Genomic DNA, 25,363 nt, shown 5'->3' with positions numbered 1-25,363 from the left:
TTCCCGGCCCCGCTCCAGCGCTGCCAGCTCGGTGCTGCCGCCATCTTCCTGGAGGAGAGGGCCAGAAGCGACGGTACCCCTCTCTTCGGTCGCTCCGCACTCTCACCGCCACCTGTCCTCCCCCGACTGCCTCTCTTCTTGGCAGTTACTTAGCTCCTTCTAAAGAAATTTCCTTCCCCCCACTCTAGTGACCCACAGGCGAAGAATCACATTACCTGTTCCAGTCTTATTAGCGTAAGGAAATCAGGCTTACAAGGTGGGAACTGTGGCGAAACAGGGACAAGCCGCCATCTTGGTAAAGGAGAAGAGGCTACGCTTGACCTCCCCCCCACCCCCCAGCGTCTATATGGCCAACCGCCGTGGGAGGGGCACGGCGCGTGCGCAGAGGTGGAAACCGCTGACGAGTTGGCGCCTGCGCACTCAGAAGTCGGCGCCGAGGGGCGGGGGGAAGGGAGCGGAGGAAGAACAGGTCGCGCGGAGGCGAGGAAAGTGTTGGCAAGGGGCGGGGCGACGTGATGACGCCATCTGCCTGGGGGCGGGGCCCAGGGGACGGCGGGCCCAGGGCGGATCCGCGGCGCTCTCGGTCTGTCGCTGTCCTGCAGCTCGTCGGTGGTGCGTCTCGCTGTGGGTTTGTGCCGCCGCCGCCGCCCGGTTGCGAGGTAGGGGCGGACATAGAAAGGGCAGGGGGTCTGCTCGGGACGGCGGCCGGCCGTTCCGGTGGCGCGTGGGCGGGGGGTGACCGCGCGGCATGGGGGAGGGGCGGCCGGCTGGCCTGCGGTCCTGGGCCCTCCCCCCGTCCCTCCTTCTGCCCCCCCGTCTTTCCCTTCCCCCTACTCTCCTGTGTCCCCCCCACTGTCCCGTGTCCTCCCCCCGTCCCTCCCTCTGCCCCCCGTCTTGCCCTTCCCCCACTCTCCTGTGTCCCCCCCACTGTCCCGTGTCCTCCCCCCGTCCCTCCCTCTGCCCCCCGTCTTGCCCTCCCCCCCACTCTCCTCTGTCCCCCCTCACTGTCCCGTGTTCTCCTCCCGTCCCTCCTTCTGCTCCCCCGTTATCCCCCCCCCTACTCTCCTCTGTCCCCCACCCCTCGTTTCCCGAGCTCTTCTCTGTTCGGCTCCGTTTCTCTTCTTGGCTCCCTCGGTCTCCTCCCCGCCCCCCGGGAGCTCGGGCGCGGGCGGAAGCGCCAGGGTGTGTCCGGGCTCACCCTGCGGGACAATATTTCGGGGAGCCGGCTCAGTCATTGCCCCCGGGGGGTGCCGAACGTGCAGATAGTTGCTGGGCGCCCCGCAGGAGGGTGAGTGCACGTCGAGGCCTGCTGGGCGGGCGCTTTCGTCCCGCGGCCACCCCTTCTGTCGCCCCTGGCCTGGGCCGTTCCATCCCGCCGGGGGCCGGCGGAGAGGAAACCTCGAGAAGCTCTTTGTCGTCTTGCTAACGGTCCAGGCGGCCCGCGGCCGCGGGTCTAAAGCAGGGGAGAGAAGGAGAGGGCCCCCCTATTGCCCCGAAGGCCAGGTGGGAAGCCGGCCTGCGGTGACCCTGGCTTTCCGTCAAGCCCCAGTTCTCACGTGGTCTGCAGGACCCACAGACCTGCACCATCTCTCAGGCCTCGTTTTTTTTGCCAGTACTGTTACTTGTCCCCAGCCCATGGGCACGTGAGCTGGCCACACTAAACTGGTTTAGGTTGCTGTGGATTTTCTCACCCTTGGTCTTGGCCCGAACCCTTTCTTTTGTCTGGAACCCCGTTAACCTCCCCATCCTCTCTGCCTCTGGCTTGTCTAGTCCCAGTTCTGTTATTCAGGAGTTGGCCCAGTTTAGATTTCCTGCGGCTGGGGTAGGTGTTGGCCTGCGCCAGCCTCTGTCATCCTGTGTGTTGGTTGCCCACTGGCCCATGAGGGACCCGTTGCCTAGCACTGCGAGCTCTGCATGGTAGGTCCTCGAGTATTCTTGAACGACGCAGTCCGTGGCAATACCTCAGGATAAAGCTCATGTCCAAAGCAGCCTTACTGTTAGGATGCGAGAGGTAGAACAGGGTAAGGGGTCCCAAAAGGTGCTTCCTGGTGTTTGTAGTTGAAGTTCGTGATTTCCGTTTTTGGTAGTTTGGAGGAAGCCTTTGTTTTCACCGCCCAGCATCCTACTAACTCGCTGTGTGTGTTGCTCCGAGGAATCTTGGCAATGGTCTCAGCTCTAAAGGATATCTTGATAGTTTTTTCCTCTTCCCACTTTGCTATTGCGCCCAGCACAGCAGTCTGAGGTAAAGAGCAAGGGCCTTTCGATCACATCAGATTTGTCCTTGAACTAGCAGGATGACCTGGGGAGATGGGGAGGGGGAAGGGGGTACTTTCCTTTATCATTCATAAATGTGATGTCACTTTTTATACCCAACTCCAGAGACCGCTGAAAAAAGAAGAATTTCAGGTCACTTTTTATACCCAACTTCAGAGACCGCTGAAAAAAGAAAATACTTATTTTCACAGAAAGAGGGGACACCAAAACTCATTGGCAGCAGAATTGGGTTGATGCTGTTTACTATCTTGTATTTATCCCACTTTGTGTTAGTAGTCGTACATGTCACTACTTAAAATGCATATGATGGCGGGGTGCTGCCCCAGATGCCCTTGGGGCTGTTGTGTAGTACACTGTACATGTGTCTCCTTCAGGTCCAAAGACTCTGAATGCCAGCACACTCCAAGGGCTCTGGATTACGAGGCAGCCTTCCAGGGCCTCCATTGCAGGGTCGTTGTGTGGACTAGGGGAATGTCTGCAAATACAGGGGTAACGTGACAGTGAATGCTAGTTACGGGTAGTTCATTAATAGAAATCCCACCAACAAAATATGTTTATATTGCCAAGAATCCTGTTTTACCCTTTTGTTATTATTTTCTTTGTTGTTGTCGTTTTGTAAAAGTTGATTTCCTCTATGTGAATTCGAATGGGAGTATTGCTTTGTGGAAGAAGCAAGCCATAGGTCAGGGAGAAAAAAAAATTTAGACAAGTTCCAGCGTTTAGAATGAATACAACCATAAAGAGTAAAATTTTCATTTGACCACATTTCTTAGGTTTGGGGCATCCAGTTGGTCTGCACTCAAGGTTTAAAGTAGTTACACTGTGTGGCATTCTGTGTTGCTGGATCAAGGCCTTCTCTCTGAAAACCATGGGCTGCAGTCAGTGGCATAAAAAAGCAGTTGAAATTTTTAAAAATTATATAACTGCTCTGAAGAAAATTAAAGCAAATTTAAAAACACTTTTATAGTAGATGTTTACAAATTATGCCCTGTTTAAACTAGGTGGGAGACATAAAAATAACTCCAAATTTGGAGCATTCCTGGATAATCCTTAAAGGGCATTTATAGCAAAAACTACAAGCTCTCTAGAAAGCAACGGAAAGGAGACAAAAGCAAAGTTAATGGGACGCAGCCAGAGCTTCATAGAGCCCCAGGAGAATTTGGCTTTTGTATCATTTCATTATTAAGGAACATTGAAAATTTGTTTCTGGGGACATGAAGAAATGAACAAAACTCAGTGGAAGGCTAAATAAATCCAAAAGCTGGTGCTTTGAAACATTCCTTAGATCAGGCATCCCCAAACTATGGCCCGCGGGCCACATGCGGCCCCCTGAGGCCATTTATCTGGCCCCCTGCCACACTTCTGGAAGGGACACCTCTTTCATTGGTGGTCAGTGAGAGGAGCACTGTATGTGGCAGCCCTCCAACGGTCTGAGGGACAGTGAACTGGCCCCCTGTGTAAAAGTTTGGGGACCCCTGCTAGATGTTCCATGAAGAACAAAAGCAAATGCATACAGGAAAGAAGTTCCAGTCAGAAGTACAGGAGACTGACTGATACCAATGTGGCTGCAAATTCGAAAGTCTGAGGGGATCAAGGGCTAGAAAACCTGACGAACAGTGACCACTGGACAGCCCAGTAAAAGATCTACCAGTGAGAACAGACCAAGACTAGGTGGGATTAGAGCTGAATTTCACCCAATCCTGAACAGATAACACCAGCATCACATAAGCCACTGGTGTGTGTGTGTGTGTGTGTGTGTGTGTGTTAGAGACAGGAAGGGAGAGAGATGAGAAGCATCAGCTCATAGTTGCATCGCTTTAGTTGTTCATTGATTGCTTCTCATATGTGCCAAGACGATAAAGGGGGAGCTCCAGCCGAGCCATGGACTATGGGAGACTCCACGCTCAAGCCAGCAACCTCATGCACAAACCGGTGAGCCTGTGCTCTAGCCAGATGAGCCCACAATCAATCTGGCGACCTTGGGGTCTCGAACGTGGGTCCTCAGCGTCCCAGGTCGACACTACCCACTGAGTCACCACTGGTCAGACATAGCCACTACTTAAAAAGGACAAGCACTCCCACTGTGTTTTATGAAGATAGAACAACTTTAATAATAAATCCAGATGAAGACCTAAGAAAGAAAGCTAGGTATAGCTATAGGTTTTTCTTAAGAACGTAAATGCAAGTTTTCAGTGAGATACATGCTGGCAATTAGATTCCAGAAATGTGCCTAAAGCATCCATCAGTGAGCTGTTGGAACAAATTAAAGGAGAAAATCATATGCAGAGAGATGCTGAAAGACATAAAATTCAGTGTCCAAGACTGATGAAAACATTAAGTAAAGGATTTCCATAAATCAGTGACAGGTGTTTTTCTCTAATTCATCTGCTCATCTTGCCCCATATTCTTTCCTTGAAGCTCATCTTCGTTTCACCACCAAGGCTGAAAACCGTTGGGATAGTTTAGATCCCACTTCACATGCTCGTCATCAGTAGTCCTTAAGTTGAGCTCTAGACTTCACTCCATACTCCCCTTTCCACTCTTAGTAATGATGTGACTGTCAGAGCAAAAAGCAGTTTACAGACTGCATATAAATATTAATCTTACCTTCCTCTTCCTGTCTCATTCGTCCTGACAGATAAGAGTGAGGCTTCTAGTGGGCCACTGAAAAAAAGAAGCAAGACTAGCTGTTCTGTGATATAATACCGCAGAGTTAAAGGCTTAAAATTAAGAATGCTATCTTAACCAAACCATACCTGGGAGTGCAGGGGCCCCATTTCTTGAGAGGTGGTTGGAAACATTTTCATTCAGAAGAGAAACGGTCTGCGTTAGTCAGTGTTAAGGTTTGCGGGATGTAGGGGCAGAAAAGTGAAAGAAGCTTTTTAATGAAGTTTCTAAGCTCCAGAGGAAATAAAATTTGACTGCATTCATATCTCTTGACTGTGCTATCAAAGGTTAGCCAACACACCCACATTTCCCAAAGTTTCAAGGCTTCTAAAACTAGCATTAAAATTTCAAATACCTCGTCTCATCTCTCAAACACCCAAGTGCCTATCCCATATGCTCTGTTCTCCGGTATTAAAATGTAGTTCTCCAGAGCTCTTAAGAGTCTCCCCTGCAGCCAGCCCAGGGCGCTCTGGGCACCCTTTTCTTGTTGAAAAGGTTCAAAGAGAGGAGAAGACCAGTTCCAGAGGTCGTGGAAACTTGGTCATCTCCTCCTGATGTAGCCATAGTGCCTAACATACTCATTATTAAGTAAAGTTGGGTCCTGGCTGATTAGCTTGGTTGGTTAGACTATTGTCCTAAAGTGCAAGGTTGCGAGTTCAATCCCCAGTCAGGGTATATACAGAAACAGATCAATGTTCCCATCTATCTCTCTCCCCCTCCCCTCAAAATTAATAAAATAAACATTAAAAAAGTGAATATTGAAAATGAAATAGTTATATAAACATAAGTGTGGTTGCTTTCATCAGCTAATTCATATCTAATGTATCTACTATGAGATTATATTAGCATTTGATATAATTGAGGATCTCAGTGAAACAGGCTATTGATGCCTTACATCTAAGTCTTTCATGCCTATGCGTGCTAAGTTACATCTGTGTATGCATTATGAATACGTATGGTTTGTTTTGTTTTACAGAGTGAGGGAACTTCACTGAAGATGTCTAAGGTAAGAGCTCATACTTCATGAGTCTACAGTGTGAGGAGAAACTACTTTATACTCTCAAACTGTTTACAGTCAAAATATATGATTCTTTTTTATTTATTTTAGTGAGAGGAGGGGAGGCAGGCAGACTCGCACAGGTGCCCTGACCAGGATCCACCCGGCATGCCCACTAGAGGGCGATGCTCTGGCCATCTGGGGCCATTGCTCCGATGCAACCTGAGCCATTCTAGCACCTGAGGCAGAGGCCATGGAGCCATCCTCATTGTCCGAGGCCAGCTCTCAAGCCTGTGGAGCCAGGGCTGCAGAAGGGGAAGTGGGAGAGAGAAAGAGAAAGGAAAAGGTGGAGAAGCAGATGGGCGCTTCTCCTGTGTGCCCTGAGAGTTGAACCTGGGACATCTACACACTGGGCTAACAGTCCACCACTGAGCCACCAGGGCAATTCATTATTTTTTAAATTTATTTTACAGAGACAGAGAGAGGGATAGACAGGAACGGAGAGGGATGAGAAGCATCAATCATTAGTTTTTCGTTGCGACACCTTAGTTGTTCATTGATTGCTTTCTCATATGTGCCTTGACTGTGGGCCTTCAGCAGACCGAGTAACCCCTTACTCGAGCCAGCGACCTTAGGTCCAAGCTGGTGAGCTTTGCTGAAACCAGATGAGCGCGCTCTCAAGCTGGCGATCTCAGGGTCTCGAACCTGGGTCCTCTGCATCCCAGTCCAACACTCTATCCACTGCGCCACCACCTGGTCAGGCCAATTCATTATTTCTAATGCAACTGATATATTCAGTTTATGAAGAGTTTTAGAAAAAAGCTTTGAGCTTTTTATCTCAGATTTCCTATTTCTTATTCCTAAATATATCCAGAACAATCCAGTTAGCCTCTCATTCCCAGTAGACTAATCAAATAATAATTTAAAATTCTAGTGATTTATCATGATGAAACTGATGGCACTTTTGGACTTGATAAATTGATTAACATTAGTTTTCACAGATTAGCATAAAACCCTGAAATTAATTAGCTATAAAAGACATGCAGAGAAAAGCAGAACTTGTGTTTAAAATTACAAAAAAAGATTTCTTTTTGCCTTTTTTTTTTTTAGTCTTTCAGTGTTACTATTGGATGCATAAGCAAAAGGGTAATTTCTGCTTTTTGTACAAGAATTAGTGTGGCACACCAGGAAGCAAGAAGGAAAGTAAAAATTAACTAATTCCAGCCCCCATAAATAACTACGGATATAGCTTGTGACTATACAATTAGAAAGTCGAGAAGCCGTTGACATGTAATGATTTCCTCCCGTCGGTGTGCCACGGCCCCGCTCTGCGCTCTGCTTGCTTGGTCCTGTGCTCGCCTGTCCAGGGACCCTGACACTTAGTATCGTCAGCCGTGTGTCCTTCCCGGTCTTCCTTGTCTTGGCCTTTGAAGCTGAGTACTGAACCCCCCCCCCCTTAGTTGCCTGCCTCCCTCTTGGAGAGACTTGTTTTGTGCAGCTAGTAATAGAGCAAGAGAGGACTTCTTCCTGAATACTTTTCAAGAACGCATTACATCTGATAAGTTTTTCTTTTAAGTATTGCTTAATTATGTAATGTGTAATTTTAGGTCAGCTAATAGGTATTGAATAATACTGGAATGGGTTTTTTTGTATGTTTTTTCCATCTTAAGTGAGGACCATTAAATGTCTGATAAAAGTAAATGTTTGAAAGTGGTATGTATTACGTGTGTTCGTGAGAACTAATGATACCTGTGTTTATAATCACAGCTTGATTGTATCTTACAAGCAACAGATAAGGTGCTTATTCTTTTTTTTCTTTTAATTCTCATTTTAGCAACAACCAGCTCAGTTTGTAAATCCAGAAACTCCTGGCTATGTTGGATTTGCAAATCTTCCTAACCAAGTTCACCGAAAATCAGTGAAAAAAGGTTTTGAGTTCACACTGATGGTGGTTGGTAAGAAATTAACTTTACTTTTAAGTTTATTAACTGTGTGGCTCTTTCCCCTTCCCAACCTGCAGAGTGTAGTAGCAGCGTGACCTACAAAGTCAGAGAAAATTCCTTTGTTGGCAGAATCAAATAACTTGGGAATTAAATTTTCTGTCATTTGTATGTAAGAATAACTTTTACTCATTGGGGCAGCCAGCATCCCACAGTGTTGCCTGGGGACCCTGGTGTGCTGGTGTCCATGCAGCTCTCTACTTCCCTCCTACACAGAGTGGGGCTGGCCTGTGTAGCCAATACGACATTGCAGAAAGGAAGGTGTGTGACTCGGACACTGGGTCCCAGAAGCCATTGTTACTGTACCTTGCCTTCTCTCGGCTCACTCCAGGGGCAGCTAGCCACCGTGATAGCAGGACACTCAGCAGCCTTATTGCCAGGTTCCAAAAGGCAAGGGACTGAGCCGTGCCAGTAGCCAGGTAGTGACCCATCTCAGAAGCATCCCCCAGCTTCAGTCAGTCCTGGGGTGGTGACCGTCCAGCTGGCACTTGCTGTTACCCCAGGAGAGAGGACCCTCTGTCCCCAGCCGTAGCCACCTACCATAGACAACCCCACATTCCTGACCCAAAAATCTAGGAGATAACACGTTTATTGTTGGTTTAGGTCTCTGAGTTTTACAGTAATTTGTTACATATTATTAACAAATACACATTTAAGTAGAAGTGTGTTTTACATTTGGTTAATACTCAGACTACTTATTTTTTTCTGGTATATTTGAAACAAGTAACAATTCTTAAAATTTTTAAAAATTATTACCTAAAGTCCTTTGAAATTCAGTGGTTACTTGAAATTATTTCCTGTTATCAGATATATTTTTTCATGGGTTACAGCATATATTGTGTTTCTTCATGACCGTAACAAGTTTAACTATCTACTGATGAACTTGTTTGTTTACCATATCACATTTTGTTCTTGATAACTGTAAAATTCTCCCCAAAATGAGGAAGTAGTTTGTTGATGATCATGTATGAGTAGGAGGAATAATTGTTTCCCTAGGGTGAATACTTCATTAATCTGAAATGAGAGAAACTGTGGGACCCTTGATCCAGAGAGAGGGATAGTGATGTGTTTTAGCAGGGGTCCTCAAACTTTTTACACAGGGGGCCAGTTCACTGTCCCTCAGACCACTGGAGGGCCGGACTATAAAAAAACTATGAACAAATCCCTATGCACACTGCACATATTTTAAAGTAAAAAAACAAAACGGGAACAAATACAATATTTAAAATAAAGAACAAGTAAATTTAAATCAACAAACTGACCAGTATTTCAATGGGAACTATGCTCCTCTCACTGACCACCAATGAAAGAGGTGCCCCTTCCGGAAGTGCGGTGGGGGCCGGATAAATGGCCTCGGGGCCGCATGCTGCCCACGGGCCTAGTTTGGGGACCCCTGTGTTTTAGGATCACAACTACGTGATAATGGCCATTGGAAGGAAGAAAGAAATTCAGTATCATCTGCCGCACAGTTATTTTAATATAAAGCATTTTGAGTCAGGAAATAACGTTTGCTCTGGCCATGCTAGAACGATTCCCAAGGCAGAGCGTGAACATTGAAGGCTTTGTGAACCACGCGGGGCTCAGTACAGCCGTTCAGCTCTGCCAGGGTTGAGGGCCACAGCCGTGCTCCTGTGTCGCTTTTACAAGTAGTGGGCTCGATTTGCTGCTCTCTGAAACAACTGCTGTGGACTAGTCTTGGCACAGATAACTAAAGGCTGGTCAAAACATAGGGAACAGTTCTTTTACGGTATTCTGCAGCAGGCTGTGCCAGCTTCAGTCCTCGAGAGAAGGAAAACAAGTGACATGAGTTATAGTCATGCCAGCTCTCTACCATGTACTCTTGCTCCGGCCCTGAGGAGGACTAGGCGGTCAGAGCGCAGGAGTCTCAGAGCTGAAGGACTTGAGCACCCCTCAGGGAACCTGAGTCCCTGGGCCCTGAGGTGGCCTGGCTGAGTTCCAGAGACAGCCGAGGACTCGAGAATCTGCCTGGGTTCTCAAGGCACTGTCGTTGACACTGAAATTCCATGTGGCTGGGCAACACAGAACTGCCAGGAAGGTGAGAAACTTCACAAAATCCTAGGCCATGTGCAAATGAAAGACCACAGATTTTTGGGCAGTAATCTGCAAGGAATTTGAAATCACAGACAACTTGCCTGACCAGGCGGTAGTGCAGTGGATAGAGTTCGGACTAGGACGTGGAGGACCCAAGTTCGAGACCCTGAGGTCACTGGCTTGAGTGTGGGATCGGAGACATGACCCCAGGGTCACTGGCTGAGCAAGGGGTCACCGGCTATGCTGTAGGCCCCACCCCAAACCCCCTGGTCAAGGCACATATGAGAAAGTAATCAAGGAACAACTAAGGAGCCGCAACGAAGAATTGATGCTTCTCATCTCCCTTCCTATCTGTCCCTTTCTCTGTCTCAAAAAATAAAAAATAAATCACAAGTTGCTGCTGGACATCAAGGGAGGTAGTCCAGGGGCAGATCATCCATGAGACCAGGAAGGCGGAGCTGCTGAAGAGCCCGCCCCAGGCTCATAGTTGACAGTAACTCACCAAGGTGTGAGCCCCCACCGTTATGCTGGATGGTGGCCCCAGGCTCATAGTTGACAGTAACTCACCAAGGTGTGAGCCCCCACCGTTATGCTGGATGGTGGCTCCATTTTAAAGAAAAGTAAGATTAAAAATAGAAAGCTTATTGCCAAATATGTGACCTGGTAGAAGAAAGGATGCTTAGTGTGAACAAATGCACACGAGCATTCGAGTGATGCTAAGGAAATGAAAACTGGTCTTAGAGCAAAAACCTGCTCACATGGTAGTTGGCTCCAGTGTTCTCATGGGAGAGGCATCCTTTGGGCAGAAAAGCTGACCGCTGAGGGGGCTGCCCTTCAGGGCCTTTCGGAAGGGCCCTTGTCAAACATGGAGAAAGCAGTTTCTTGTGTCAGTTAAAATCAAGAGTAAATGTGAACAAATATTCCCTCGGATTAGGTAGTTCTTTATCTCCTAGCATTCCTGGCTTTAGCTAAATTTTGTTATTTTAGATTAAAATCTAAAGCCCCTGACAGTTTGCCTGCTGGGATCTCGGTGGTATTGTCAGAGCCAGTGCCCCATTCTCACGAGTCTGCTTTTCCTGTTGTGCCACCTTGTGCCCAAGGGTGCGCATTGCCTCCGGGGCAGATGAGCCCTTCTGTAAACGGAACACTGCAGTGCGGCTGGGCTCTGTCACTGCTTTCCAGACAAGGGAGACGCGGCCCGTGGCTTCTCCACGAGACTCTTGGATGTGAGGCGTTTGCACTGGCCCAGGTCCTTTGTGTGTGTTTTCCCGTTGGAGGCGCCTGTTGGAGAAGCTCCGAAGCTCCCAGTGTCGGGAGGGACTTGGCGGCAGTGGGCGGAACAGCCCTGTCCGAGTTCTGCACCGTTCTGCTTTTGAGAGCAGTTTAGATGTTACCCCAAAGCTGCCCCAACTGAAATAGTCCCTCACCCTTAAGGGTTAGAGTTCTGAGTCAACCACTGGGTTTTATTACTGCCTGTTTGTTTGTTTGTGAGAGAAACGGGGACATTGACTAGGGACCAACCCGGCACCCTTCACGCTCCGGGAGGACACCCCAGTCAACCCAGCTGTCTGGCCAGGGCTCAGATTTGGGGTTTTTTTTATTGCTTGTTAGACAGTGGGGAGGAGAACGTTTCTTGTTCCACTCAGTCATGTATTTTTTGGCTGCTGTTCATGTGTGCCTTGACCAGGGATCAGACCCACAACCTTGTTTTGGGATGATGCTCTTAAGTGACTAAGCTAACCAGCCCGGGCCTATAAATGCTATTTAAAAAGAGGCTGCCTGCTCTGGCCAGTGGGCTCAGTGGTAGAGCATTGGCCCAGCGTGTGGAAGTTCAGAGTTCAATCCCTGGCCAGGGCACACAGGAGAAGCGCCCATCTGCTTCTCCCCCCCTCCCCCTCTCCTTCCTCTCTGTCTCTTTCTTCTCCTCCCACAGCCGAGGCTCCATTGGAGCAAAGTTGGCCCGGGCCCTGAGGACGGCTCCATGGCCTCTGCCTCAGGTGCTAGAATGGCTCTGGCCACCATAGAGCAACGGCCCAGATGGGCAGAGCATCGCCCCCTGGTGGGCGTGCTGGGAGGATCCCGGTCAGGCGCATGCGGGAGTCTCTCCCTGCTTCTCACTTCAGAAATATTTTAAAAACAAAAGTAAAAAGAGGCTGCCTCTGCTACACCTGTGCTTAGAGGTCTACATGAGTCACCTTTCAGCTGTCACAACTTAGCCAGGATGGAGAATAACTTTGTCTTCTGCCGCTGGATTATTGGGGCACATGCAGGAGTCCATCTCAGTATCTCCCCAACCCTCACTTAAATATAAAAACAATTTAAAAAGCACGCTTTTGAAAACGTAATACTTAAAATGATTAGCAAACTCGTGACTGAAAACCTACTTTGTGTTCTATTTGTCAAAAAATAAAGACCTCTACAGAGTCCATTCCACACATTGTGAATATGTGAGGTCACATTTCTGGTCTTAAGTTTAAATTCTGGGTGCCTACAGACTGGATTCAAATTGCCCTGCTCAGGGTGGTGACTTACCTGGGAGCACCCATCTCCCATTAGTGAAGCGGAGAGCGTTGTGCCAAGTTCCTGGTGGTTGTATAGAGATGGGTGTTTGTGGGGCACTGAGGTGGTGCTTAGCATTAGCACTCAGCAGACCCTCGTCCTGGTAACACCATGACCATGTTCTCATTTTCATTTAAGGTGAATCGGGTCTGGGAAAGTCAACTCTCATCAACAGCCTGTTCCTGACAGATCTCTACCCCGAAAGAGTCATACCTGGCGCTGCAGGTATGAAAGTTCCCACACCCTTGTAAGTGTAGCTCAACAGGAAAGTTGCTGAGGAGTGCATGATTAATGAGAGGTGGCTGAGCCGTGACCACAGGAGACTGTCCTTTAGGTGGGGAGAGCCATGCTGCCCCGATGGCCATGGGGGTGGTTGGTAGACTGACAGCACACCCGTGCGGACATCCTCTCCGAGTGCTTTGTCTATCAAGTGTCATAAAGAGTTTCTGCCTCTGTTCTGTGTGACGGGAGGATCGGGCGGCCGCGTTACCTCTCGTGGCGAGCGCTGTCACAGGTAGATCACTGTGGGGATCGGGACGGCCTGACCCTGAGTGCTGGCTGGGTGGATGGATCGAGCACAGAAAGAGCTAGGACTGGGCTGCCACAGCAGGGACAGACAGCCCTCTGTCACAGGTAGATCGCTGTGGGGATCGGGACGGCCTGACCCTGAGTGCTGGCTGGGTGGATGGATCGAGCACAGAAAGAGCTGGAACTGGGCTGCCATAGCAGGGACAGACAGCCCTCTGTCACAGGTAGATCACTGTGGGGACAGGGATGGCCTGACCCTGAGTGCTGGCTGGGTGGATGGATCGAGCACAGAAAGAGCTAGGACTGGGCTGCCACAGCAGGGACAGACAGCCCTTTTGTAGGTATTTCTGAATTCAGTTTTTAAAGGAATTCATAGATCGTTTTCTTTGTCCCAGAAAAGGAATGGTAGTTTTCGGTACTGGCAGTTTTACATCCCCAGGCAGACCTTTAATCTTAGCTTCCACGTGCCCCTTGCCGACTCGGGGATCATGTGTACACAGTCCTCACTGTTACCTTCTGAAACCTTCCTCAGTGACTTTCAAATGGTTCGTTTGATAACAAAGTACCTAACAGGTAATTTCTTTTTTTAAATGAAATGTAATGCAGTGACATTGATAAATCAGGGAATATGTTGAGAGAAAACATCTCAGATTATTTTGACATTCGATTGTGCTGACAGGTAATTTCTTACCTTTGCACACTGGCTCAGTGGTAAGGCATGTTTTCTTACTAAGTTGTTTCTCTTCTAGAGAAAATTGAAAGAACGGTCCAAATCGAGGCCTCAACTGTTGAGATTGAAGAGCGAGGGGTCAAGCTGCGCCTAACAGTGGTGGACACACCTGGCTACGGCGATGCCATCAACTGCAGGGACTGGTATGGCCCTGGGGTCGGGCTCTGGGAGTGGGTCAGGCTGTGCACCGTCCTGATGTACTCAGGTGTATAGTGCTGATGAATGATTGTTGGATGTGGAGTAACTGGCTATGGTAGAACAGTCAGGCACTTTAAAGCATGTTAACTCCGAGGTTTCAAGTAAGGAATTTCACAGAGAATCTGAGTGTTTTCCCGTAAGGTCTAGTGAGGTCTGAGACGGCAGTCCTCTTCCTGATCTGAGCTGTAACGTCAGGGCCCAGTGTCCCTTCTTCCTCTTCAGTGTGAGGAAATGAAGTCTCTCCACTCAAGACTCAGCCTGAGGGGCAGCTTACTGGCCTCATTTGCACAAATGAGGAAATCCACAAGTAGGAGATGGGAGCGGTCCTCCTCAGGACAGTGCTGGGAGTCCCGACTCATGCCCAGAGGCTCCTGGGCCTCCCCTGGTAGGAAGCCCCAGTGCCCCGCCCCGGGCAGAAGAGGCACTCTCCTTCGTCAGGAGCTGCCCTTCCGCAGGTCAGCCTCGCAAGGCACGCAGGGCGGCACTGCTTCCCTCTGCTACGCCCCTGTGCCTTGTGACCGCTCCCATTCTGACCTTTGACCCCCGGCCCTTGGCGCCTGGCAGTTTCCAGAGATCTCCATCTTGCCAAGTGAAGGAGTTGGTTCCATTCTGTCTTGCGGTTGAGCTGGGTATGCCTGAGGTTCGGGCCTGCCTGCCTCTGGTCACCGTGTGTCTCCCTCAGCTTCAAGACCATCATCTCCTACATCGACGAGCAGTTTGAGCGCTACCTGCACGACGAGAGTGGCCTGAACCGGCGGCACATTGTGGACAACAGGGTGCACTGCTGCTTCTACTTCATCTCGCCCTTCGGGCACGGCCTGAAGCCCTTGGACGTGGCCTTCATGAAGGCGATACATAACAAGGTCAACATCGTGCCCGTCATTGCGAAGGCCGACACACTCACGCTGAAGGAACGGGAGCGCTTGAAGAAGAGGGTGAGCTGGGAGGGGGGGCACTGGGCACAGCGAGGGCGGGGGGGCACTGGGCACAGCGAGGGCGGGGGGGCACTGGGCACAGCCGGGGCGGGGGGGGGCACTGGGCACAGCGGGGGCGGGGGGGGGCACTGGGCACAGCGGGGGCGGGGGGGGCGCACTGGGCACAACGGGGGCGGGGGGGACACTGGGCACAGCGAGGGCGGAGGGGGGGACACTGGGCACAGCGAGGGCGGAGGGGGGGGACACTGGGCACAGCGAGGGCGGGGGGGGCACGGCACAGCCGGGGCGGGGGGTTCCACTGGGCACAGTGGGGGCTGGGGGCAACACTGGGCACAGCGAGGGCGGAGGGGGGGGACACTGGGCACAGCCAGGGCGGGGGGGGCACTGGGCACAGCCAGGGCAGGGGGGGGGGTGCACCAGCACCTAATGCTGGTGAGTTTCAGCATTTTCCCTTCACAAAGGGGTCTGATTACTGCTATTCTGTGAAGGTCCCCTGAGTGCCTGGAAGGTGGCTAATGTGCAGCTGGCATGTCATGCTCAGTAACGACATGGGTGGGTTGTCCTCATCTTCCTGACACTCTGTTCCTTCTAAACACTCCGCCCCACACACTCATCTGGGAGCCTGCACTAATGCTGACAGTCTGGTGTCAAAGGCCCGAGGGGTTCATGTGGGGCCCTGGAGGCTGCACAGCAGTGGTCCCGTCCGTCCGTCTGTCCGTCGTCCCCCCCCCCCCCCCCCGTGCCTCCTGCTTCCCAGCAGCCCTTGTGCTGGCTGCAGTCTGTTCTCCCACAAACCCTCCTTGACCTGTTCACTGAGAGAGTCCAGACCCATAGGCTATTTCTTTAAGAGTTCCTTTAGCCACAGAAACAACACTGTTCACAGGTACCCATCCTTCCAGAGCGTGGTCTGTTTATGTATGGTTTTGTTTTCGAAACGGGATTATGTCACGTGTAAGACTCTGCCCCTAGACTTCCTGGTAACTCCCAACACACATAGAAAGCGCACCCCTCACCCTTATTTTTTGGCATGCACAGTGTTTCTGCATTGTGTTTCTGGGTCTTCCCACCGTCTCTCAGTCCTGACTTTAGGCTCTTTGCTCGCTATGCATCCCAAGGTTGGAACAGGACCTGGCACACAGCAGGCACTCTGTGTGCGTGGTGAACAGTGGTCCACGTCTGTCTTCTCACAGATGGGAAGTCAGATGAATTTTTGGAAAGGAAATTGATGCGCATTTAAATATTTGAAAGATGGCTAATTTCCTTTAAAACCAGTTTATGTTCCCAAAGCAGCACATGGGCCCTGCTGGTGTGTGACCAGTTTTGGCTTGTTTCCCTCTGGTTGCTGGAGCACTGCTGGTCCGGATGCTCATGGTCCTCTGCATTCTCTTAGGTTTTAGAGCTTTGCCTCTCTGTTTTATTGTGTGTGTGTGTGTGTGTGTGTGTGTGAGAGAGAGAGAGAGAGAGAGAGAGAGAGAGAGAGAAGGACAGATAAGGACAGACATACAGGAAGGCAGAGAGATGAGAAGCATCAGTGCTTTGTTGTGGCACCTTAGTTGTTCGTTGATTGCTTCTCATACTTGCCTTGACCGGGGGCTACAGCAGATTGAGTGACCCCTTGCTCAAACCAGATGAGCCTGCACTCAAGCCAGCAACCTCAGAGTTTCGAACCTGGGTCCTCCGTGTCCCAGTCCGATGCTCTATCCACTGCGCCACTGCCTGGTCAGGCTTACTTTTTTTTAGCTAGAGAGAAAGACAGGGAAGGTCAGAGATGAGAAGCATCAACTCATAGTTGTGTTACTTTAGTTCTTCATTGATTGCTTTTCATGTGTGCCTTGACTGGGGGAGGGGGATGCTCAAGCCAAGCCAGAGACCTTGGGCTCAAGCCAGTGACCATTGGATCATGTTTATGATCCCACGTTCAAGCCAAATGAGGCTGCACTCAAGCTGGCAACCTCGAGGTTTCAAACCTAGGACCTCAGTGTCTGGGTTGACAAACGATCCACTGTGCCACCACCAAGCCGGCCCCTTGCCTCTCTTTTCATTGACTTGTAGATACTCTTGTTCTAGACAGTGATTGTTGTCACAGTCTGACTTTCCCGTGTGCACGTCTTCCTGGTTGTCTTTCCGTAGCAGGGTTTCTGAATTGTATGCACTCATAGTACACACTGGCTGGGTTTATGTCTTGTCTTCCCTTGGGCTGTCTGCATAAAAAACGTCTAAGTCGTAGAGAATTTTTATTAAGACTTTACTTGAGTCAAACTGATGACTTGGCAGGAGAGCAGGTTCTCAGTGCTCCAGAGAATAACAGTTCTGTGGTTTGTTTTATGCACTTGGAATTCAGAAGGGAACGTAAGAGAGAGTGCATGAGGGTGGGAGAGAGCAAGACCGTGATCAGATTATAGGACGTCCTTAGAAGGAGAGATCTTCTGGGGGCATTTCATAGCTGTGTAAACCTAGAAGCAGTGGGCAGCACGGCTTAGAGTGAAGAGAACCCTTTCGCCGAGGAGGTTACCTGTCTGGGTTGTGACTGCACTGTGACTTGCCCACTTAGGGAGTTATGACCAGGTCACCCTGTGAGGTGACTTGTCTTAGAACCCTTTTTCCAGCCACAAGACCCAGGTCCTGGGTCCAAGTCAGCAGAGCTCCAGCGTGCCTATACCTGGTGGAGACCAGCGTGGAGCCGGATAAGTGACTGCCTACCTCAAGTCGAGCCTTGTGCTCCCTCCCCTCTCGGGGGTCTGCTCCCCGGTTGACAGTGTGGAACAGTGTAGAGTGTGAGGTTGCACTGAGGCCACTTCTTGCCTGTTGAGGAAGAGTCCGTGTCCTCGACCCCAGGCTGGCGTCTGGGAACTCCAATGGGTCTCCTGTCTTAACCAACTTCATGCCCTCCATTCCCGCCACCCTGGATTTCTTGTGATTCCCAAAACAGCCTTCTGTGTCCTCCCCTCGTCGCTTGACAGCTTTTCCCGGGTGCCTCTGCCTCTCCTTGTGAGACTCCTGCGTGGTCTCCGGGGACACCTCGGGTGACATCTGTGGCTCTTCTCTGCGGCAGCTTCTGGCTGCACCTCTCCTGGGACACTCGCTGTGGCCTCTGTGAGGGCGCTTCTGCGTGGGTGGTGGTGGGTGCTGTACTGTGGACCGAGGCTCCTCAGGCTCACATTCTGTTTTAGCAGTTCATGAAACCTGAGAATCATTTGTCATCCATATGATTTTTTTAATTGAAGTTTAGGTAATTCTGATGTATTTTCTAATATGATGAGTTAGGCTTGACTCAGTTTGTGCATTTTGTTAAAATTGCTCCTGATTTTTTCATTCTTTCAGATTCTGGATGAAATTGAAGAACATAGCATCAAGATCTATCACTTACCTGATGCAGAATCAGATGAAGATGAAGATTTTAAAGAGCAGACCAGGCTTCTCAAGGTTAGAAGTCCAGGTGCACAGTGTGACTAGCTTCTTTTTCTTGGTGCCAGCATTTAAAATGTGAGGGGCTGGCCCTGGTGTGGTAGCTCAGTTGGTTAGAGCATCATCCGAATACACAGAGGTTGCCGGTTTGATCCCTGGTCAGGCCACATACAGCAAGTGTTATCAATACTTCTGTTTCTTGCTCTCTCTCTCTTCCTCTTCCTCTCCCCCTCTCTCTTTCTAAAATCAATAAGTTTTTTTAAATATGTGCAGAGCTGGCAAAAGATCAGATCCTGGAAGCCTTGACTCTGTGAAGTTACTGAGCAGCTTTGCTTACAGTAAGTAGTGTGTTTGCTTTAGATGTACTGTGACCCAACTGTGTCTATGAGGTTTAGAAATCTCGGTTGCAGATATGATTGCTTTTTGTACAGTCGTCTGGAAGATGTCTGCCGCTTCCAAATAGAGTGTGCACCCTCAGCGTTCCTGTGGAGCAGCCAGGTGCCCCTCTGTGTCGATGCTCCTGTGTTCACGGTGAATGTGGGGGTCCCTGTGGGGAGCCCATCAACACTGTCTCTTTCTAGGCCAGTATCCCCTTCTCCGTGGTTGGATCCAATCAGCTGATTGAAGTCAAAGGCAAGAAGGTCCGAGGCCGCCTCTACCCGTGGGGTGTTGTGGAGGTGGAGAACCCGGAGCACAATGACTTTCTGAAGCTGCGGACAATGCTCATGTAAGACGCTCGTGTGCTCCGGCTGCAGAGCCCAGGACAGAGGGCCCGGGACAGAGGGCCTGGGACAGAGGGCCCAGGGTGGGCCCAAGGCCTGTGTCGTGCCTGCAGTGGCCTGCTGCAGTGCGGTGCAGAAGACCCCACCTGTGAGCTCTCCAGACCGATCTGAACTGGCCTCCTGCCTGTGACCTGTAGCTCAGCACACTCTTCTGTCTGACGGATGCTGGGGTCCTTTTTGAGGCCAAAAGATTAGACTTAACTGTGGGGTGGCCATACTCAACATGCGTTGCCTCCTCCTCCGGTGAGGACGTGGTTGGGTCCGCTGCAGGGGCCAGGTGGGATGCGTTGCCACTGCCGGTCAGCCTCAGGCTCCCTCAGAGTGACCCCCACTAGCCTAGAGTTTCCACCATTGTGTCAGCAGCCAGGACAGACCCGACTACAAAAACAGACAGTGTTCTCTGAAAGGAGATTTTACATTTAGTAACATGTTAGCATTGTTCTTGAAGGAAGATGGTGAAAGAGTGTTGCTAAAATCTGTTAACCTTTTTAATCAGAAGAGTTCAAGTTTGTATAACTGAAAGTTACTCTACATGCCACAAAGGTCTTACTTGGGTTAGCAATTTTAGTGAATTAAAATCACTAAAACTACCCCTAAGTTTACCTTTCAGGCTCTATTAAGTGTAATTCAATCGCCATGTAAGGCATTGAAGGTGCTCCTCGGCCCCTTCAAGGGTGGGTCTTTGGCTCTCATACTCCTGTCACCAGCGGAGGGTGTTGAGGCTGAGAGGGAGCTTTGGTGTCAGTTGTATGTTTTTCAGAAGGAGGGAGATCAGGCCACCCCTTTGTCATCGCTCAGTTTGTCCCTGGGTCCTGAGTAACAGGACTGGAGTATCTCCATTCCTTAAAAACCTGAGCCAGATCCCTGGAACGTTTTTTACAATGATTAGAAGATTCAAAGGGCTGTTGGTATTTTATCCAGAATGTTAATACTTCAGTTTGGGCTCTTGTGAATAGCTTAAGCTATTAACTTCTGATATAAATTTTAAGCTTAGGAAGTCGTGAATATTTGAATTGCATGTTTTCTACAAGTTCTTTCAGAAAAGGGTGTTCTGTTTCAGGCACTGTTTACATAAAAAATCTAAAGTCTCTGTGTATCTGGCCCCGTCCGGGGTGATGGTCTCGGGTGGAGTGTGGGTGTGCCTGTGGCAGAGGCCTCGTGGAGGGACTCTTAACCCGGCCCTACTGGGCGGGTGTGTTGTGCGTTTACTGTGATAGCTGGGGGGAGACACCTCTGTAGATGTTTCCGTAGCCTTATCCCCAAGTCCCAAGTAATGAGTAAGTGTAAGTGGGTATAGTTCCCGGGTGTCTCCGTGTGCTTGATTGGTGGTTTTTCCCCTGCGAATGGCATGTGGCTGACGCCAGCATGGTGGTTCTTCTGTCTTCCAGCACTCACATGCAGGACCTCCAGGAGGTGACCCAGGACCTTCACTATGAGAACTTCCGCTCCGAGAGGCTCAAAAGAGGCGGCAGGTCGTTGTTTCCGTTACACTACCCCTTCTTGTCCAGTTGTTTCAGTTACGCTACCCCTTCTTGTCCAGTTGTTTCCGTTACACTGCCCCTTCTTGTCCAGTTGTTTCAGTTACGCTACCCCTTCTTGTCCAGTTGTTTCAGTTACACTACCCCTTCTTGTCCAGTTGTTTCCGTTACACTGCCCCTTCTTGTCCAGTTGTTTCCGTTACACTGCCCCTTCTTGTCCAGTTGTTTCCGTTACACTACCCCTTCTTGTCCAGTTGTTTCCGTTACACTGCCCCTTCTTGTCCAGTTTTTTCCGTTACACTACCCCTTCTTGTCCAGTTGTTTCAGTTACGCTACCCCTTCTTGTCCAGTTGTTTCCGTTACACTGCCCCTTCTTGTCCAGTTGTTTCCGTTACACTACCCCTTCTTGTCCAGTTGTTTCCGTTACACTACCCCTTCTTGTCCAGTTGTTTCCGTTGCACTGCCCCTTCTTGTCCGGTTGTTTCCGTTACACTGCCCCTTCTTGTCCGGTTGTTTCCGTTACGCTGCCCCTTCTTGTCCGGTTGTTTCCGTTACGCTGCCCCTTCTTGTCCGGTTGTTTCCGTTACGCTGCCCCTTCTTGTCCGGCTGTTTCCATTACGCTGCCCCTTCTTGTCCGGTTGTTTCCGTTACACTGCCCCTTCTTGTCCGTACTGTGTTGCCCCAAGGTACACTGTCCCCTCCTGTTTGTGTCCAGCCCAACCCTCTTGACCTCGGAGCAGCAGGATTTGGTTTTCCATTCAAGAGCTATTATAAGCTGCTTGTTGCTAATAAAGTCAAGGCGTGCCCTTTCTGTAGCCTATCAAAGCAGCTGTAATCATCTGCATATACAGGACAGCTTTAGATGGAAAAGCTGGAGATGCGTGCTGGGTGCTCTCTTAACGCTGTCAGTCTGTCTGTAAATGGGGACAGATTCACCTGTCTTATGAAAGGGCAGCACCCCCACTAGGGTTCGCGTCAGGAACGGCAGGACCCTCCTCAGAAGTGCACATGGCTGCCTCACTTGTCTCTCGTGTTTTACAATCCTAATAGGTTTGTTTGGACACCTGAGTCATATCTGATAAAACCACGTCTACATGTGCGTCTTAATTAACAAATATGTGATATATATCATTCATAAAAATTTTCTGTATTGTATTTCACTAAATTATTCACATTTCAGAATTTTGTTGGGAGCCCTGGCCAGTGGCTCAGTGGATAGAGCGTCAGTCCATGGATGTCCTGGTCAGGGCACACAGGAGAAGCCGCCATCTGGTTCTGTCTTCCTCTTTTCCCCCTTCTCTCCCTCTTCCCCTCCCACGGCCAGTGGCTCGATTGTTTAGAACATTAACCTTAAGTGCTGAGGATAGCTCTGTTGGAGCACATCAGCCTCAGGTGCTAAAAATAGCTTGGTACTAAAAAAAAAAAAAAAAGCTTGGCACTCAAGCATCAGCCCCAGAAGGGGTTGCTGGATAGATCCCAGTCGGGGCGCATGTGGGAGTTTACCTCACTATCTCTTCTCCTCTCACCTAAAAAGAAAAAATTGGTGGAATCCTGGCTAGAAAGCTCAATTGCTTAGAGCAGGGGTAGTCAACCTTTTTATACCAACCACCCACTTTTACATCTCTCTTAGTAGTAAAATTTTCTGCCTGACCTGTGGTGGCGCAGTGGATAAAGCGTCGACTTGGAAATGCTGCGGTCACCGGTTCGAAACCCTGGGCTTGCCTGGTCAAGGCACATATGGGAGTTGATGCTTCCAGCTCCTCTCCCCCTTCTATCTCTCCCTCTCCTTTCTAAAATGAATAAATAAAAATTTTTTTTAAAAAAGTAGTAAAATTTTCTAACCACCCACCGGTTCCACAGTAATGGTGATTTATAAAGTAGGGAAGTAACTTTACTTTATAAAATTTATAAAGCAGAGTTACAGCAAGTTAAAGCATATAATAATAATTACTTACCAAGTACTTTACGTTGGATTTTCACTGTTTGGCAGAATAAATCTTTATAAAACAACTTACTATAGTTAAATCTCTCTTTTAATTTATACTTTGGTTGCTCCGCTACTGCCCACCATGAAATCTGGAACGCCCACTAGTGGGTGGTAGGGACCAGCTTGACGACCACTGGCTTAGAACATTGTAAGCGCCAAGGTGCTTATTCTATTCCCTGTCAGGGCAGATAACAGGAACAGATCAATGTTCTTGTCTCTCTCCCTCTCTCCCTTTTTCTTAAAAAATAAATCAGTAAAATAAACATTTAAAGCAGTATTATAAAAAAGAAATTTGGCAGATATGTACATTTACACAAGGTATACATTAAAGTCTGCTTTATTGTTTTATAAATGTGGGGATGAGACATTATGCGGGTTGCAGGGAGATCCCACTGAGGAACAGACGGCCAGGCACTGGCCTCGAGCCCGGTGGGGGTGTGAGAAGCTGTGTCTTTGTGAACTGGGCCTCCACACTGGCCCCCTCTGCCTAGACCTGAGAGCTTGTTCCTTATTTTGAGTGTGAGGGTCATAGTGTGTGTTCATAAAAAATAACCTTAAAAAGTATTCTTCAGAAAGTAGGTACTATATTCTGCATAGGCAAGGACAGAGTGTCATCACCCCAGCCTAGAGTAACTCTTGAATTTTCCATTTCATGGTTTTTTTTAATTATTCTCATTAATCATGTCAGTAATCAGAAAAATGATAGATAATATGTAATTTTAAGTAGATACATTTCTCATAAAGATCAAGTGAAATGTTACTTTGCTTATCTATCATCAGAAAGAACCAACATATTTATCGTATTGTAATTATAATTTCTTTCGACTTTTAGAAAAGTGGAGAACGAGGACATGAATAAAGACCAGATCTTGCTGGAGAAGGAAGCTGAGGTGAGTAGAAAAAGCACTGCTATTAAGTCTGCGGCTGTTTAGTTTGTATCCAACATAGTGTTTGTAATTAGCTTGTTTTTTGGAAGGAATACAGTTTATATAACTAATGTGCTTTATACATACACCTACATGTAATAATGTGCCTGCTGCTTTACATGATTATCTCATTTCATCTGCAGTAGCAGTGTAGGGAGGAAGTCGGAACCAGTGAGAATTTAGTAACATGACTGACTTTATATTATGTCCATAAAGCCAGCTTTCCTATATATAGATAATAACGAGTTAGAAAATATAACTAGTGAGAATCTGCCATTCACAACCATTAACAAAATTTACAAAGAAATATGTAGACATTAACCTAGGAGAAGACTGGCAAACTAATCGTTTTCAGAATTCTAATAGAGACACAGCTTTTTAGGATGCTTCATGGAAAGATCATTCTCTTCTCTACATTAATCTCTAAATATGATGCAGTTCCAGCAGAGTGGTGTGTGCTTGCCTGGCTTGTCCTTTGAGGGAGGGGTAAAGGTAACGATGTCTGTGTCGAGGACTCGGCACGGGAAGCTGCAGGAAGTGGACTGATGAGAAGAGGCTCGTGTTCCTGGTCACGGAGAACTGGGGGACAGGTCTCCCTGAGTGACGGTCGGGTGTGGGAGGCTGGCTGAGCGCACGTCTGGAGCCAGGTCGGAAGGAGGCCGCGTGCTCCGGCAGAGCCAGTGCTGAGACCTGTGGAGTGTGAAGCCGGTCCTGAGAGAATCCCCACAGGCCAGCCTGGGGAAACAAAGATAAACTCACTTCTTTGGCTAAATTAATTCAGTATGGAGTAAATATTTAAATGTTAAAAACATAACCACAAAGTTAGCTGAAGAATATTTAGATAAATATTGTATGATTCTTGCAAGCCTCATGGTCTTTTAAGGAGAGAGAAACCGCAGTGGCGGAGTGGACAGGACAGCAGGGGGCACGTCCTTCAGGGAGGGGAGGGGAGGGGCGGCCCACGTCCCCTGTCCTGGGCTCACATTCCCACCGTTTAGGTTAGAAATGTCTCTTGTTTTTTTTTACTTCTGTCAATCACTTCTGTTTCGTACTTGAATTGCATATTTTTATCCATTTGATCAGTTTCCTGTTGACTTGTTGCTTATTTTACTGGTTTGTAAGAGTTCCTGTGTGGGGAAATCATAGAAGTTGAAATGTTTGGCCTCCCAAGATCCACGCATGAAGAATAAGGGACAGCAGACTCCGCCCACAGTGATGCGTTTCCTCTTGTGCCCGCAGCTCCGCCGCATGCAGGAGATGATCGCAAGGATGCAGGCCCAGATGCAGCTCCAGATGCAGGGCGGCGACAGTGATGGAGCGGTTCATGGGCACCACGTGTGAGGTGGGGGCCAGGAGAGCTCTGTGCCCGACTCAGCCCGAGCACGGGGCTGTGCTGCTCCTCCTCAGGGCTCACTCACATCTGGCACTTGGAAGCTCTGTCTCTCTGTGAAGGAGAAACGGAGGAAGCTTCTCTTCCACTCCTGTCTAGGAAAGATTTTTTTCCTATTTTCTAAGCTTATAAATACAGTTAACAATAGAAGAAAAACTATATTAAACTAAATTTTATTAGTTATACAGGTATAAGTTTATTAGAGCTGAAACCATGTTTTCAAAGAGAATTTTATTTTTGTTTTTTATTTATTTATTTATTTATTTGTATTTTTCTGAAGTTGGAAACGGGGAGACAGTCAGACAGACTCCCGCATGCGCCCGACCGGGATCCACCCGGCACGCCCACCAGGGGGTGATGCTCTGCCCCTCTGGGGTGTCGCTCTACCACAATCAGAGCCATTCTAGCGCCTGAGGCAGAGGCCATGGAGCCATCCTCAGCGCCTGGGCCAATTT

At 48.9% G+C, this 25,363-nt stretch overlaps 2 protein-coding genes across 3 annotated transcripts in view; one reads left to right on the top strand and one right to left on the bottom strand.

Moving 5' to 3' along the window:
* HDLBP (high density lipoprotein binding protein) overlaps positions 1–354 on the bottom strand; it is an 80,640-nt gene extending 80,286 nt beyond the window's left edge. Inside the window, exon 1 of the mRNA XM_066233691.1 lies at positions 216–354. The gene's annotated coding sequence lies outside the window, so the exon portion shown is untranslated. The remainder of the gene's footprint in view (positions 1–215) is intronic.
* Positions 355–540: 186 nt separating this feature from the next.
* SEPTIN2 (septin 2) lies at positions 541–24,860 on the top strand. Of its 2 annotated transcripts, XM_066233713.1 has the most exons (12): positions 542–659; positions 4,128–4,206; positions 5,918–5,947; positions 7,773–7,893; positions 12,688–12,774; positions 13,827–13,950; positions 14,688–14,940; positions 18,262–18,363; positions 18,927–19,072; positions 20,516–20,599; positions 23,425–23,482; positions 24,758–24,860. In XM_066233713.1, the coding sequence occupies exons 2-12, from the start codon at positions 4,156–4,158 to the stop codon at positions 24,857–24,859; spliced, it is 1,158 nt and encodes a 385-aa protein (XP_066089810.1). In that variant the 5' UTR covers positions 542–659; positions 4,128–4,155; the 3' UTR covers position 24,860. The 2 variants fall into 2 exon arrangements, with proteins under 2 accessions (XP_066089811.1, XP_066089810.1); XM_066233714.1 differs by lacking the exon at positions 4,128–4,206 and having other exon boundaries at positions 541–659.
* The last annotated feature ends 503 nt before the right edge of the window (positions 24,861–25,363 follow it).

Source organism: Saccopteryx bilineata, chromosome 5 (genome assembly GCF_036850765.1).
Source record: "Saccopteryx bilineata isolate mSacBil1 chromosome 5, mSacBil1_pri_phased_curated, whole genome shotgun sequence".
Classification (NCBI taxonomy): domain Eukaryota; kingdom Metazoa; phylum Chordata; class Mammalia; order Chiroptera; family Emballonuridae; genus Saccopteryx; species Saccopteryx bilineata.
Note: the sequence above shows the minus strand (reverse complement) of the source record. Positions and strands in the feature narration are given on the sequence as shown.

Bases quoted from the DNA above. Each gene is read 5' to 3' on its own strand.
- SEPTIN2 (XM_066233713.1), top strand. From the start codon at position 4,156: ATGGACTATGGGAGACTCCACGCTCAAGCCAGCAACCTCATGCACAAA. The intron at 5,948-7,772 runs GTAAGAGCTCAT...TTCTCATTTTAG, and splicing joins CTTCACTGAAGATGTCTAAG to CAACAACCAGCTCAGTTTGT. The intron at 23,483-24,757 runs GTGAGTAGAAAA...TTGTGCCCGCAG, and splicing joins TGCTGGAGAAGGAAGCTGAG to CTCCGCCGCATGCAGGAGAT.